Source organism: Loxodonta africana, chromosome 16 (assembly GCF_030014295.1).
Source record: "Loxodonta africana isolate mLoxAfr1 chromosome 16, mLoxAfr1.hap2, whole genome shotgun sequence".
Classification (NCBI taxonomy): domain Eukaryota; kingdom Metazoa; phylum Chordata; class Mammalia; order Proboscidea; family Elephantidae; genus Loxodonta; species Loxodonta africana.
Window position 1 is genome coordinate 45,553,270 of NC_087357.1, and position 13,515 is coordinate 45,566,784.

The 13,515-nt window shown below is 40.1% G+C and overlaps 1 protein-coding gene across 1 annotated transcript in view; it reads right to left on the minus strand.

Annotated features, from left to right (window-relative positions):
* The window catches only part of LOC100655724 (interferon-induced protein with tetratricopeptide repeats 1), a 40,482-nt gene extending 31,829 nt beyond the window's left edge, over nt 1–8,653 (minus strand). Inside the window, exon 1 of the mRNA XM_023546938.2 lies at nt 8,545–8,653. Within this exon, the coding sequence (XP_023402706.2) occupies nt 8,545–8,549 (5 nt within the window). The 5' untranslated portion in view covers nt 8,550–8,653. The remainder of the gene's footprint in view (nt 1–8,544) is intronic.
* Between the last annotated feature and the right edge of the window lie 4,862 nt (nt 8,654–13,515).

The following is a 13,515-nucleotide window of genomic DNA, read 5'->3' on the forward strand; positions in this document are numbered from 1 at the left end:
AGTGAGCCCCAGGGGTCCATTTACTTTTCTTGTATGGATTCTGCTCAGGTGTCCAGGTAGTTTGTCCCCAAGTGTGTGGTGTGGGCTCTTGCCTACAGGCCTAGATGTGCAGGGTGATTGGTGTAGGTACAGGTATCTGGCTGCAGTAGGGGATCACATGCTAAGCAAGGCAGGGGCCTGACAGAGTGTCTGGGAGGAAAGCATGTTCTTATTCCCTAGAATGCATAGGTGGGTGGGTTTTGTAGCCAAACTATGGGTATCCAGTGCTGTTGGCTATAAGGACTGGGAAGCCTTACTTATTCTTGGAACCCTGTCGAAGGTAGCAAGGCGGCTTGGGTGGAGCCACTGGTCCTCACACCCCTCCCTAATGTGGGTAGGTGAAGACCCTGCTTAGTAGGCAGAGTGGTGTCAAATGTCAGGAACCTGAAGCCTAACTCCACCATATAGCTGATATAGTTGAAGTTAGACTTTGGATATATACCCTGTTGTACCATGCTAACGAGGGCCTACGCTGTTGAAATGGGCCCACACAGGTCTACGCAGGGGTGCAAGGTATTCAAAGTGCATGGACCCCTTATGCCTGTGCCTAGGCAAAGGAACTGTGCCTGCACTGAGTCCCTGGCTTAGGGGAGCTGACAGGTTATTTTTTCCTGTTTGTTAATTTTTTCCCTCTCCAAGGCGGGGAAAATGGCTCAGGATGAGTGACAGGTCCTACTTCCAGCCCAAGGGAGGTAGTAATCAGCAATGGCTGAAGCCTGCCTGGGACCCGGTGCAGAGCTTGGAGGGAGCAGGTAAATGGGAGAGAGGTTTTTACCAAAGGGATGTATTTTGATCTGCACAGTAGGTTAGACGCATGTACTTACCTTTTGCTGATTCAGTGCTGCTTTTCTCTGGTTCTTGAAGGATTTACACATTTCTTGCTGGTGTTCTCCTTGTCCAGGTAAGTCTGAGTTTCTGCCAGTCTTCCCATGTGCTTCCCATGCATTGTTGCCCCAGGTAACCAGACTTCTCATATCAGATTTGTTGGCATGTTCTTGCTGGATTAATTCTTCAGCCTTTTTCAAGCTCTCCAGGGCTTCCTCATTGTGGCCTTTCAGGTATTTCACATAGGCCAATAGGTTGTGAATTCCCACATTGTATTTGGTATCTAGGAACTCAATCTTCTCCAAGATCCTGTTTTCTAAATCAGGCATTCAAGTGTCTACAATTAGCAACCCTCATGTAAAGTGGTATCTCAAATGCTCCAGCCTCTCCTTGATAGGATTCTTATTAGCATTCTTAAAGTGAAAACAAAAGCAGGTTTTCTTTGTTAGGTGAAGAAGAGCTAATAGAAGTCACATAAAATGTTTCATATTCTAGTCCTTACAAGGAGCACACCTGCTTCAATATTTGTTAGAGTCCTCTCTTTCTAAGATCTGCATGGACTTTGAATGCAGTCCACTTGATTTCATGGACTGGCTCCTGCACTTTCTAGCCAAGTAACATCTCTGTAATTCAGAGAAACATCTGTGAAATGGGGATAACAATAATACTCACCCCACAGGGTTTGATGAGGACCAATAGAATTATCTGTGTAAAGCACTAGAGCATATTATGTGCTATGTAAGTGTTTACTATTTTATTATTAATATAATTGGGACAGAGGCCAGTTAGAAAAGTAGAACCTGGAGACCTTATTAACTTCAAGGCCTTAGCCTGCTGATTACGCAACAAATTAAGACCATTAATAGAAGCAAATTTAAGGGTACACTTGGACCTCTGTATTATCTTTGCAATGTCCTATAAATCTATAATAATTTCAAAATAAAAAGTTTAAAATATATGATGAAATATTATCTTTTCTAGATGGCCTTCATTAGATGTTAAAACCCACAAAAACCCATTGCCGTCAACTTGATTCTGATCATAGCAACCCTATAGGATAGAGTATTATTGCCCCATAGGGTTTCCAGGGAATGGCTGGTGGATTCAAACTGCAGACCTTTTGGTTAGCAGCCAAACTCTTAACCACTAAAACCATCTTAATCAGATGGTCTTCATTTAGATGTATTCTTAATTAGAATACATAGGTGTGTATGCGTTCTTCTGTGTCATTTTATCACCTGTGTAGGTCCATGGAACCATCACCTCAATCAAAATACAGAACTACTCCATCACCGTAAACATCTCCCTTGTGCTATCTCTTTATAGTCATACCCATTCCTCCCCTTCCCCCAGTGGATTTTATGAGCCATTAAATTTTTCATCTGTAAAATTTTTGTCATTTTGAGAATATATATAACGGAATCATAGAAGATGTGATCTTTTGAGATTATTATTTTTTCACTGATCATAATGTCCTTGAGATCCATCCAAGTTACTGAGTTTATCAACAGTTCATTCCTTTTTTTTGCGAAGTACTACCCAGCAGTATAGGTGGAGGTACCACAGTTTAACCATTCACTTACTGCAGGACATTTTGGTTGTTTCCAGTTTTGGCCTGTTATAAGTAAAGCTAATATGAATAATTGTGTACACATTTTTGTGTGGACAGAAATTTTCCATTCTCTGGGATAAATGGCCAGGAGTGCAATTGGTAGATTGTATGTTAAGTGTGGTGCAAATGGTTTGTGCTGGGCTACTAAGCAAAAGGTTTGGTTGTTTGCTTCCACCCAGTGGTGTCATGGAAGAAAGGCCTGATGATCTCCTTACTGCTAGGTGGGAGTGAAAGTTCAGGTTATACACTTGGCTATCATTAACGCATGGGAGGGGAGTTGCTCCTCAGTAATGTTGGAGGGAGGTTTGGAGTTCAGGGTCCCCAATAGGCTTTGGCTGATACCATCTTGGCTAGGAGGGGCAGTGGTGCCTTTTTATTCCTCCCCATGTGATCTGCACTGACTGGTGGTGGCAGGGTGGCCTCATTATCACTGCACAGTGATGACAGTCCTTATTCTCCACTAGTCTTCTTTGATATCACTTGGTTGGAGAGGAGAAGGCATACCTCATTACCCCCACGTGGGGGTTGATGTCCAGTGCCCTGGGTGGTCTCCACTGACCTGGCAGTAAGGGGGAACCTCATGCTATTGGCAGGGATGAAAGTGCTGGCTCCCTACGTAGTCTTCTCTGACACCAACCTGTGTGGCAAGAGGGAGGAGTTGGGACGCCTCCTTACAGACTGGCAAGGGTGGAAGTCTAGGCTCCCCACTCAACCATTGCTGGTGGGGTTTGGGATGGGGCCACGGTTTTGTTTCTTTGATGTTTGGCTGGATTAGAGTGGCTATTGATTTAAAGTTTTCTGTCTTGATAGACTGCCCCTTTTCTTGTCCTTTGTCTAGAAAGAACAGGCTTTTTCTGGACTTTTCTGTTTCTGCCTGGCGGTGTTTCCAGGTGCTCCGTTTCTAGCACTCAGTCTAAGATATATGAGGCAAAAAGAAAGGCCACAAAGCTTACTGTCGTGTCACCCCCATCAATTCCAAGGCTCCTAGCTGATTTGCCTTCTCTCCTCCACCATTCATAATATTCTTATGTTTAATGTACAGAATATTATATTTAATGTATGGGGTTTTAGGTGTACTTATTAGAAGGAATAGGAAAAAATATGTCTCTTCCATTTTTCTAGGTGTGGAAGTCCTTTACCAAAAAAAAAAAAAAGGATCAATATAATTCATCCCACTCCTATTGCTAAAATGATGTCAAGAGAAATGGTAATAACAGCGCTACTTGAAGATGCATGTGTGTGTGTGTGTGTGTGTGTGTGTGTTAGTGCGGGAAAATGGCGGTTTCTTTTTTTCGTGTTTCTCAACTTGGTTTGTAGGTGAGGCAATTTTGTTTTGTTACTTAAGGGGAAGAGCACTTCCTATTTCTCACTGCTGGTACTGATTTCCAGATGCAGAGCCAAGCTTAACTCAGGTTTCAGATGATAGAGCTGAATTGAGGAATGTGGCAATGCATTCGATATGCCTATTCATCTTTAATTTATCTAGCTTATCTTTGGGGAGATACTGAAGAATAGTGCATTTCCCTCAGGAAAGGGAGGCCCTGCCCCAATAGGCATTCTGCACTGGAGAATGAAACTCAAAAAGAAGACAACACTCTACATGTTCAAGAGAGCCAGAGAGTTACCTTTATAATGAGTAAAAATCTGCCCCATGGATGGCAGTTCCCTGCTACCATCTCAATTACAGTAGTCATTTGTATGGAAAAGAGAGGGTAAGAGGGATGAAAACAATCTCAATGAATAACTACCTCTACTTTGACCCAAAGTAAATGGTAAATGCAAAATAAAAGAATGAAAATATTAGAAGATGATCTAGGAGAAATAGGTGTATAATCATAAAATTTTAAAAACTTATTTATGGAAAAAATGCTCTAAGGAAGTTAAACAGAAAAATTCTAAGACTGTGGGAAATATTTATAATATAGATGATGATGTTTTCCATTCTGTGATATTATGAAGTGTTTCTGCAAATTGGCAATAAAAACTCAACAGACCAAGAGAAATCTATATGAATAGTTAATCTATGGAAGAGCAAATATAATAGCTGATAACACCAGAAATGAAACCCGAAAAAAACTGGTTGTTGTTGAGTTGAGTTTGACTCATAGTGACCCTATAGGACAGGCTAGAATTGCCCCCATTGGGTTTCTAAGGCTGTAATCTTCACAGAAAGGAGCCCTGGTAGTGCAGTGGCTAAGCTCTCAGCTGCTAACTGAAAGGTCGGCATTTCAAATCCACCAGCCGCTCACCTGTAGAAAGATGTGGCAATCTGCTTCTATAAAGATTACAGCCTTGGAAACCCTATGGGCCAATTGTATTCTGTCCTGTAGGGTCACTATGAATCAGAATCAGCTCAGCGGCAACTGGTGTGACAACTGGTATTGGTGGTAATCTTTATGGAAGCAGAATACCATACCATTCTCCCTTAGAGCAGCTGGTGGATTCCAACTGCCGACCTTTCAATTAGCAGCTCAGAGCTTAACCACTGCGCCACCAGCTCTCATTAAATAGTCAATAGACATGAAAAAAAGATGCTCTAAGCCTCCCAGCCATTAGGGAAATCCAGATTAAAATACAAGCAATTTATAACTTTATTCTAGTCAGATTGCCAAAAGTTTAAATGAATGAGGATACCAGTTACTGCAATCATGAATCGTTGTGGCCTTTTTGAAGAGCAATATAGTAATAGTCATTAAAATAAAAAATACACATTTCCATGGACAAAGTAATTCCATCTCTAGGAACCTTATCTTCCAGATAAAAACACGAGTACATAAGGATGTATGTTCAAGGATATTCATTGCAGCATTTTATATAATACCAACACATTGGAAATACCAGTGGAGAATGGTTAAATTATGGTACGTCCATACCGTGGAATATTACACAGCCATTAGATTATGGGAGTTAGGTCAAAACCAGTTGAGTTTGAGGGACTTTCATAATATACAATTAAGTCTAGCTACAGAGAAGTATTCAAACACGACCCCATTTTTATTACATAAAGATGCAAACCCTTACATATGTGTGTGTGTGTATATATATATATATAAACCAAAAAAACCGTTGAGTCGATTCCAACTCATAGCGACCCTATAGGACAGAGTACAACTGCCCCCACCGTGCCGTGCCTGGTGGATTTGAACTGCTGACCTTTTGGTTAGCAGCCATAGTTCTTAATCACTATGCCACCAGGGTTTCATGTATATATATATATTTGTTTATGATTATCTGAACATGAAGAAATAGATCTAAGGACACAAGCCAGGTTGTTAGCATTGGTTATCATGGTAGGCAGAATAATAGCCCCTCGAAGATGTCCTCATGCTAATCTCCAGAACATGTACATACTCCATCATGTGGTGAAACAGATTTTGAGAAGTGATTAAGGTAATGAACCTTGGGGTGAGATTATTCAAGTCGGCCCCATCTAATCATATGTGCCTTTAAAAGCAGAGAACTATCCAAGCTGTGATTGTGCAAATCAAATAACGGAACAAGAGGCAGAAGAGATTCGAAGCTTTAGCTGACAGCCAGCAAAGAAATGGGAACCTCAGCCCTAAAACTGCAAGGAAGTGAATAAGGCCAACCACCAAGTTAAGAAAGGAAACTAATTTTCCCCTAGAGCCTCCACTAAGGAATGCAGCCACGCTGACACTTTGATTTTAGCCCAGTGAGACTTGCGTCAGACATCTCACGTATATAACTGTAAGATGAAGCATTTGTATTGTTTTAAGCCTCTAAGTTTGTAGTGCAGTAACTCCTCATGGCAACAGAAAACTAATACAGCTACCTCAGTCAGGGGAGGAGGCCAGAGAGAGGAGAAAGTGGGGGGGGGGGGCAGGGAGAAAAGATGAGGGACAAGAAAAACAAAATTTGGTACTTAAAGATGGAAACTAAGAATTTAGCAATCAAAGTTGTGAAGCAAACTGGGAGTGATAAAGTGCATGGGACACTGAGAGAATCTCTGTATGTCTCACCAAATGGAGAGTATCTTAAAAAAGACAAAATTATAAAAAGGATTAAAATAGAAATCCTGGAGCTGAGAAGTATAACAAGTAACCCTCATACTTTACTGGTCAAAACCCAGTGCCGTCAAGTCAATTCCGACTCATAGCTGGTAGGAATGTAAAATGGCGCAGCTGCTCTGGAAAACAGTTTGGCAGTTCCTCAATTAAGTTAAATCTAGAATTTGCATATGACCGAGCAGTTCCATGCCTGGGTATATACCTGAATTAAAACATGTATTAAAAAAAAAAAAAACATATATGAATGCTCATAGCAAGACTATTCACAATGGCAAAAAAGGTGAAAACAACCCATATGTCCATCAACTGTTGAACTGGTAAACAAAATGTGGTAAGTATATCCATGCAATGGAATATTATTCAGCCATAGAAGCAAACAAAGTACTAATACATGCTACAGACATGAATTAGAGGTTAGTAGAAGAAGAAGCCAGACATGATAGGCCACATATTGTATATTTACTTTTGCAAGAAATATCCAGAATAGGCAAATCCAGAGAGACAAAAAACAGGTTAATAATTGCCAGGGAGGAGAGAACTGTGAGTGACTGCTTAAGGGGTACAGAGTTTCCTTTTGGGGTGAAGAAAAATGTTCTGGAACTAGACAGTGGTGATGGTTATACAACATTGTGAATATACCAAATGCCACTGAATTATACACTTAAAATGAGTTCAAATGGTAAGCTTTATCTTATATGTATTTTATGACAATAAAAAAATTTGAGTAAATGCCTGAATAGAAATTCTACAAATTATAGGTATATTTTTCTAATACATTTTAAAATAAATAAAAAAGCATTCAAACATAAAAGCTAATTATGTGCCGTCTGAAATAACATCATGTGTACCCACTTGTATCTTTTGAGAAACATTGGTTTACAGATTAAATATACTGTCGTTGAAATTAGCTCATGTATCAGCTTTACCACTTTTATTACCTGTGTGATGTTAACTTTCTAAATCTGAGATTCCTTATTGCAAAATTGAGATAACTCACTCACAGATTTGTTGCGAGGATTCAATATAGTAATTTATATAATACTTTTAGAAGATAGGCTGGCACTTAATAGGCACTCAGGAAGTGATAATTACTGTTATTATTATTTTAATGACCTTTGACAATCCACTTCAGCAGTCTATGGCCAAAGAGAGGAGGGAGTTCATCATAGGCCTGAACTTTTGCCCCCTTCAGAATTTTTCCCACTGGAGCACTGAGGGGAAATGTGTAGGTCACTATTAATCAATGGATTCTTATCTGCTGATATAAGGGGTTATTTGCATCAAGATTCAATTTGGACAATCTAGAAATTCCCACAGGAGGCTGTTCAGTAAGGAAGATGCTGATGTCCCGAGCACTGAATCCCGCCAAGCCCCCTGGACAGGAGGATATCAGGCTCTGAAGACAGCCCGGCTTCTCTGGGGGAAGAGGTGTGTGCAGATGCAACTAATCTTAAATCCAGCTGACTGAGGAGGGACATAGACTAAGGAGGGACATAGGAGGCCTGCAGTGCGGAGAGTGACACCAGAGGCCTACAGAGGAAGGCCCTGTTCTCTAGGCTAGAGCTCCTCCCACCACATCCCCACAATATTTTCTTTCAAGACTTCTGGGAGACCCCAGGACTGCAGCTTGCAGAGCCCAGTGGGTCCTACTTTTTCAACATGGTGAGCAACCAGTGGAAAGCAATGTCTCTGCCCAGACCAACTGCCCACTCCCTCCCTCAGTCAGACAGACTGAGGTGTGATGGAAAAGGATTTTGGAGATTAGGATAATTTTCTCACTTTCTGCCAAACTCTTTTCCTATTTCTATCCCCTTTTTGGGGCTATAGCAGGAGGTAAGCTTCTTCAGGGTGATGCTAACAAAAATTAAAATCCTTGAATTAGTAAAACATTTTAACACACATTCTATCCAAAAGCAAATGCTGAAATAGAAGTTAGGAAACTTGAACTGGCTGAGACCAAGTCTGTTGAGACAGTGTTGATTAACATTTTCTCTCCAAAAAACTCTAGAGATGATGAGAGAGAAGCAGAGAAACACTTACCCCATGGTTGCTATGAATTAGGCAGCAGTTCTGCAGTGTTTAATTCAGCCTGCTGAATTCCTCTGAGATCTGGTCTCTCTTGTGAGTTTTCAGACAAATTTAGGCCCCAGTATAAGGACATATAAAGGAGATAAATAGAAACTAATGATGTAACCTGAAGGCGTGGTGTCGTACAGATAAGAGGTTTACGGAGAGTGGAAAGTTAAAGTCGGAAATGAAATTTAAACAGTGATATAGGATCGCTATGAGTCGGAATCAACTCGACGGCAGTGGGTTTTGGGTCTTTCTTTGTCTACTTTGAGATATATCCTACGCTTTTCAAAACTGTTTGGGAGGAAGCTGGTGAAAAGCAGTTTTATGGAGGTATTAATTCCTCTGAGGGGGTCTTTCTGGCCTTGCAGAGACTTGGGAGCTAGGAGATACCTTTTAGTGCATCTCCTACGTGTATCTAGAACCAGGGAGACCTGTGAGAATGGGCTGTGTAAACCTGAGGAAAATTTTGACCAGCATTTGGGCCTGTGTTTCCTCATCTGAAAACAGGACTTGTTCCTTTGATGATATAAAATTCTGTAAATTTCGAAGCTGGAGACTTAACCTAAGTTTGCTCCTATTCTATGAGAGGTTGTGTCTCGCTAATTATTCTGTGCTTTTGCATCTTTTTCCAGAGAATGAGCACTGACAATAAGAGGCTGGTAACCTTTTTCTTAATCACTGGAACAGAGAAAATGCATGTGCTAACATCTGGTGTCCTTTATACAAAATATGTTATTCTATTGTTAGCCGTGTTTTCCCACAGAGACATGAGCAAGTCAGAAGATTCAACACAAATAAAAATTTTTCAATGAATAATACAGGTTTATCTGTGTTTTCAGATAAATGTTCAGGCTATAAGCAAAAGCTGAAATAAACCAGCTAGAAATCTCTTTCTTTTTGGCGGGGGAGAAAGCTGACTTTGGAATTTTTGTGGAAAGAAACAAGTGGATTTGCAATTTTCCAGTGCACTAGACAGCAGGCAGAGAAGCAGACAAATGGGGAATCTTGTTGTTGCTGTGAATTTGGCAGTGCTTCTGGATCTTTTTCTGGTTCTGTGGGGCTCTGGCTCAGGCTGATTAGGTGTTCAGAACCTTGCCCAATGTGTCCTTGGCATAAACAACCCACAAGCCATACAGAATAGAGCAGCATTAAGGAGGAAACAGCCAACCACGTGTGTGGGGGCGGGGGGGAATGTGGTTACAAATAGGAAGAAAAATGGAAACTAGGAGAAAACAACATTTAGAAAATGAAGCTTCAGCAGTAGCCTATGAGTCCATTTCCAGAATCTAGGACAAGCCCTTGGAGTGACTGATCAGCTGTCATAAGCCACTTCAACTCTAGATGTCACGGTTCCCTCAGCAGATAAACAAGTGAATTGGAATAGATTAGTGGATCTCAACCCTCACTGCACATTAAAACAACTAGGGAGGTATAACAAAATAATGCTAACTAACCTCATCCCAGACCAATTAAATACTTTTCTGGGAAAGGGCCCCAGGCTCTGTAGTAAAAAGAAATCCTCAGCTGATTTTAATATACACCTGGGCTAAACTGACCTAGTTGGTCCCTGGTGTCGATTGTGTCTGTTCTCTGAGTCATCTGGGACTCCATTCCAGGAAGCACTTTCCTTTCTGTGAGGCCCAAACTCAGTATCTTCATTTCCTTTTTCCTTGTTTCCCCACTGACCCAGCAGGGAATTAACTCCCAAGTCTTTTACTAATTCACAGAATGACATAGAAAGTGAATGTACTTCCAAATGTTTTGACCACTATATAAAAATCGTGCTCTTGTTTTCTGAGATTATTTCTCAACTTCTTCCAATCATGTTCATGGAGAAAGGATTCAGACACCAGAAGTCCATTGGTGTGAATGGGCCACTGATTTGTGCATCTGCTCGTGGGTCTGCAAGAATCTACTCAATCCACTGTGATTGACAGTTTGCCTTACTGCAACACAAATAAGACTTCAGTTTCTAAATTTCAAATTTATGTAAATGTAAAATGTAAAAAAGGTTTTTTTTTTTTTTTCACTTCAAATAATTGTGGACTTAAAAAACCTGAAAAAATAATACATAGTGTCCATAGAAGGGTGTACCCTTCACTCAACTTCCCTCAATGGTAACATCGTATCTAACTCTAGCAGAATGTTAAAACCAGCAAGTTGATGTTGGTGTGTATGTTAAAGATAAAATATGTCATGAGTTCATCCTACAAATTCAGGTCTGTAGAATGTTTACTTAACCTCTTTGATCTGACAAACCATTTTAATTTTCCTGGAATTCAGATACCTGGATTCATGGGATGGGCATGACCTACTCAGGCCATCTGCCTGTCTGTGTCCTTCTGAACCTTGAGCCTCTAAGAAACTGTTTTCCTAAAGTCTCCTTCAAGTCAAACAATAGCCTAGCAGACAGCTTAGAGGAGAAAGTTTTGCCTTAGACATTGTGCTTTTTTAGAGAATTATCAATGTGCAGCCAGTTTCCAGCAGCAGGAACCCCAAGGTCTGACTGGGAAAGGTATAGCATGTCCTTAGTGGCTCTGTTTCTCCAACCACCCACCCTGGAACTCTACATGTGTTCTGATACTATCTCCTGAGAAATTAATGTGGCAATGATCTATGTAACCCCTTTTTCTGTCTCCTCTTCAGATCGGATCACCTCCCAGGTATGCTCAGGTGGACCCTGCCTGATACCAGTCATATCTGCTCACAATAAATGTATTCTGTCACACTAGTTTTTGGTGTTTCTCTGCACCTTTAGGTTTTTGACAGATCTTACATCTGTTATCTCTTTTCTCCTGTGTAAGAGCAACTAAACTGAGGTACCCGACTAAAATAAAAATGGCTGCTTTAGAGTTCAGGGCCCAACTCCATCTTGCCTTTCTTTTAATATATGCAAACACCTGACTTCTTCTTTAAAGCCTGTAACTAAATGTAAACTAAAAGGAAGTTTTCTCCTTCTCTGTGGTTAAGCTGAGAGAATAACAAACTGTTTCCCAGGAGCTCTCAAGACCATTCCTAAAACACTGTCTCAGGAAGAAGGCCTTGATGCTGACTTGTATCTAGGTCTCCTAGGCAACTACTGACAAGAAAAATTTCACTTAAGAAAGCTGTTTCTAAGAGAGAAATGTTGCTGTAAACTTCCCTCCTCCTATCTCCCATATCCAGTAAGACTGCCTTGTGTAATCCAAGTTTGTCATGTTCAATCAAAATAGTACACCTCGAGTTCTTTGTTCTCACTCTTTAAAAGATCTCCGCAGCTTCACCGTTTTGAAAGCTTTATTCACTGTAAAATTAGACCTTTTCCCAATCTAGACTTCTGTCGAATCTTCACTAAATCACCTTGCTTTAATTTAACAGAGTTTTTATTACTCTTTGACACTCCCAAATTGAGTATTTCTTTTCTCAGTGGTACCAACATAATTAGGAAACCTTGGTGGCGTAGTGGTGAAGTGCTACGGCTGCTAACCAAGAGGTCCACAGTTCGAATCTGCCAGGTGCTCCTTGGAAACTCTGTGGGGCAGTTCTACTCTGTCCTATAGGGTCGCTATGGGTTGGAATTGACTCGATGGCACTGGGTTTGGTTTTTTTTTGTTTACCAACATAACTATTCATGTGCTCTATTCCACAATACACAAACCACTGTCTGAGAATAACAACATTAATGAAAAATAACAACAAAAATCTACCAAATAGTTACCAAGTACAGTTTTAACCCACCCCCCCCCCCAGTTTTTTGTTTTTTTTTTTTGCCATGGGATAGAGCCACTAAGGGATGTGTACGCAGAGTCAAATTACAGTATGTTAAAATCACTTGGAATAGATCTTCTCCATATGTTTTTCCTCTGTGCGATGCATATTTTGATTTACTTTTTAGGAATTGCTTTTTGCACTTTTCATCTCAACATTTTATTATGAATATTTGAAATGTAGAGAACTGTTGTAAGAATCGTATAAGAAGCACTCATATGTCCACCACCTAGATAGTATATTTTTACTATATTTGCTTTATCATTTATCTATTCGTCCTTTCATTCATCAAATTACATTTGTTGTTTTTTGCGTAACAAGGCAAGTTGCAGACATTAGTGCAATTAATGCCTAAACATTTCAGCATGTACATATGGATTGCTTTTTTTTATTGCAGTAGAAAAATACATAACAAAACATTTGCCATTTCAACATTTTTTATATTCAGTGACATTAATTATGTTCATCCTGTTGTGCAACCATTACCATTACTACTATCCTTTTCTAAGTTTGTCAACCTTAACAGAAAATCATTGTCTCCAAGCCATGACTCTCCCTCTCTCCCTACTTCCCACCCCTGGTAGGGATTGCTTTTTTGTTTTTTTCCAAGACTCATCTATCTCATAACATGTATCAGAACTTCATTTCTCTTTATGAATGAATAATACTCCACTGTATGCATATACCAAAATTTGTTTATCCATTCATCTGCTGACGAGCACTTGGGTGTTTCCACCTTTTGGCTATTGTGAATAATGCTGCAGTGAACAGTGGTGTACACATGTCTGTTTGAGTTGCTGCTTTCAGTTCTTTTTGGTACAAACCTAGGAGTGGAATTACTGGGTAGTATGGTATTCTAATTTTTAACTTTTTGAGAAATTGCAGAACTGCATCATTTTACTTTTGGCTGCACTATTTTATATTCTGTGTAGATTTCTTTTTAAAATGTACATTTGGTTTTGTAATTAGGTAACACATTTACATGGTTCCAATAATAAATACAAAAAAGTATATTTCGGTGCTTTCTTTCTTTTCCCGACTCCCCCCAGCTAACTGTTATAAAATTTTATTTTTCCTTTGATTATTTTTACTTTAACATCCAGTTGCCATTGAGCCAATTTCAACTCCTATAGGACAGAGTAGAACTGCCCCACACAGTTTCCAAGGATGTAATCTTCAGGGAAGGAGCCC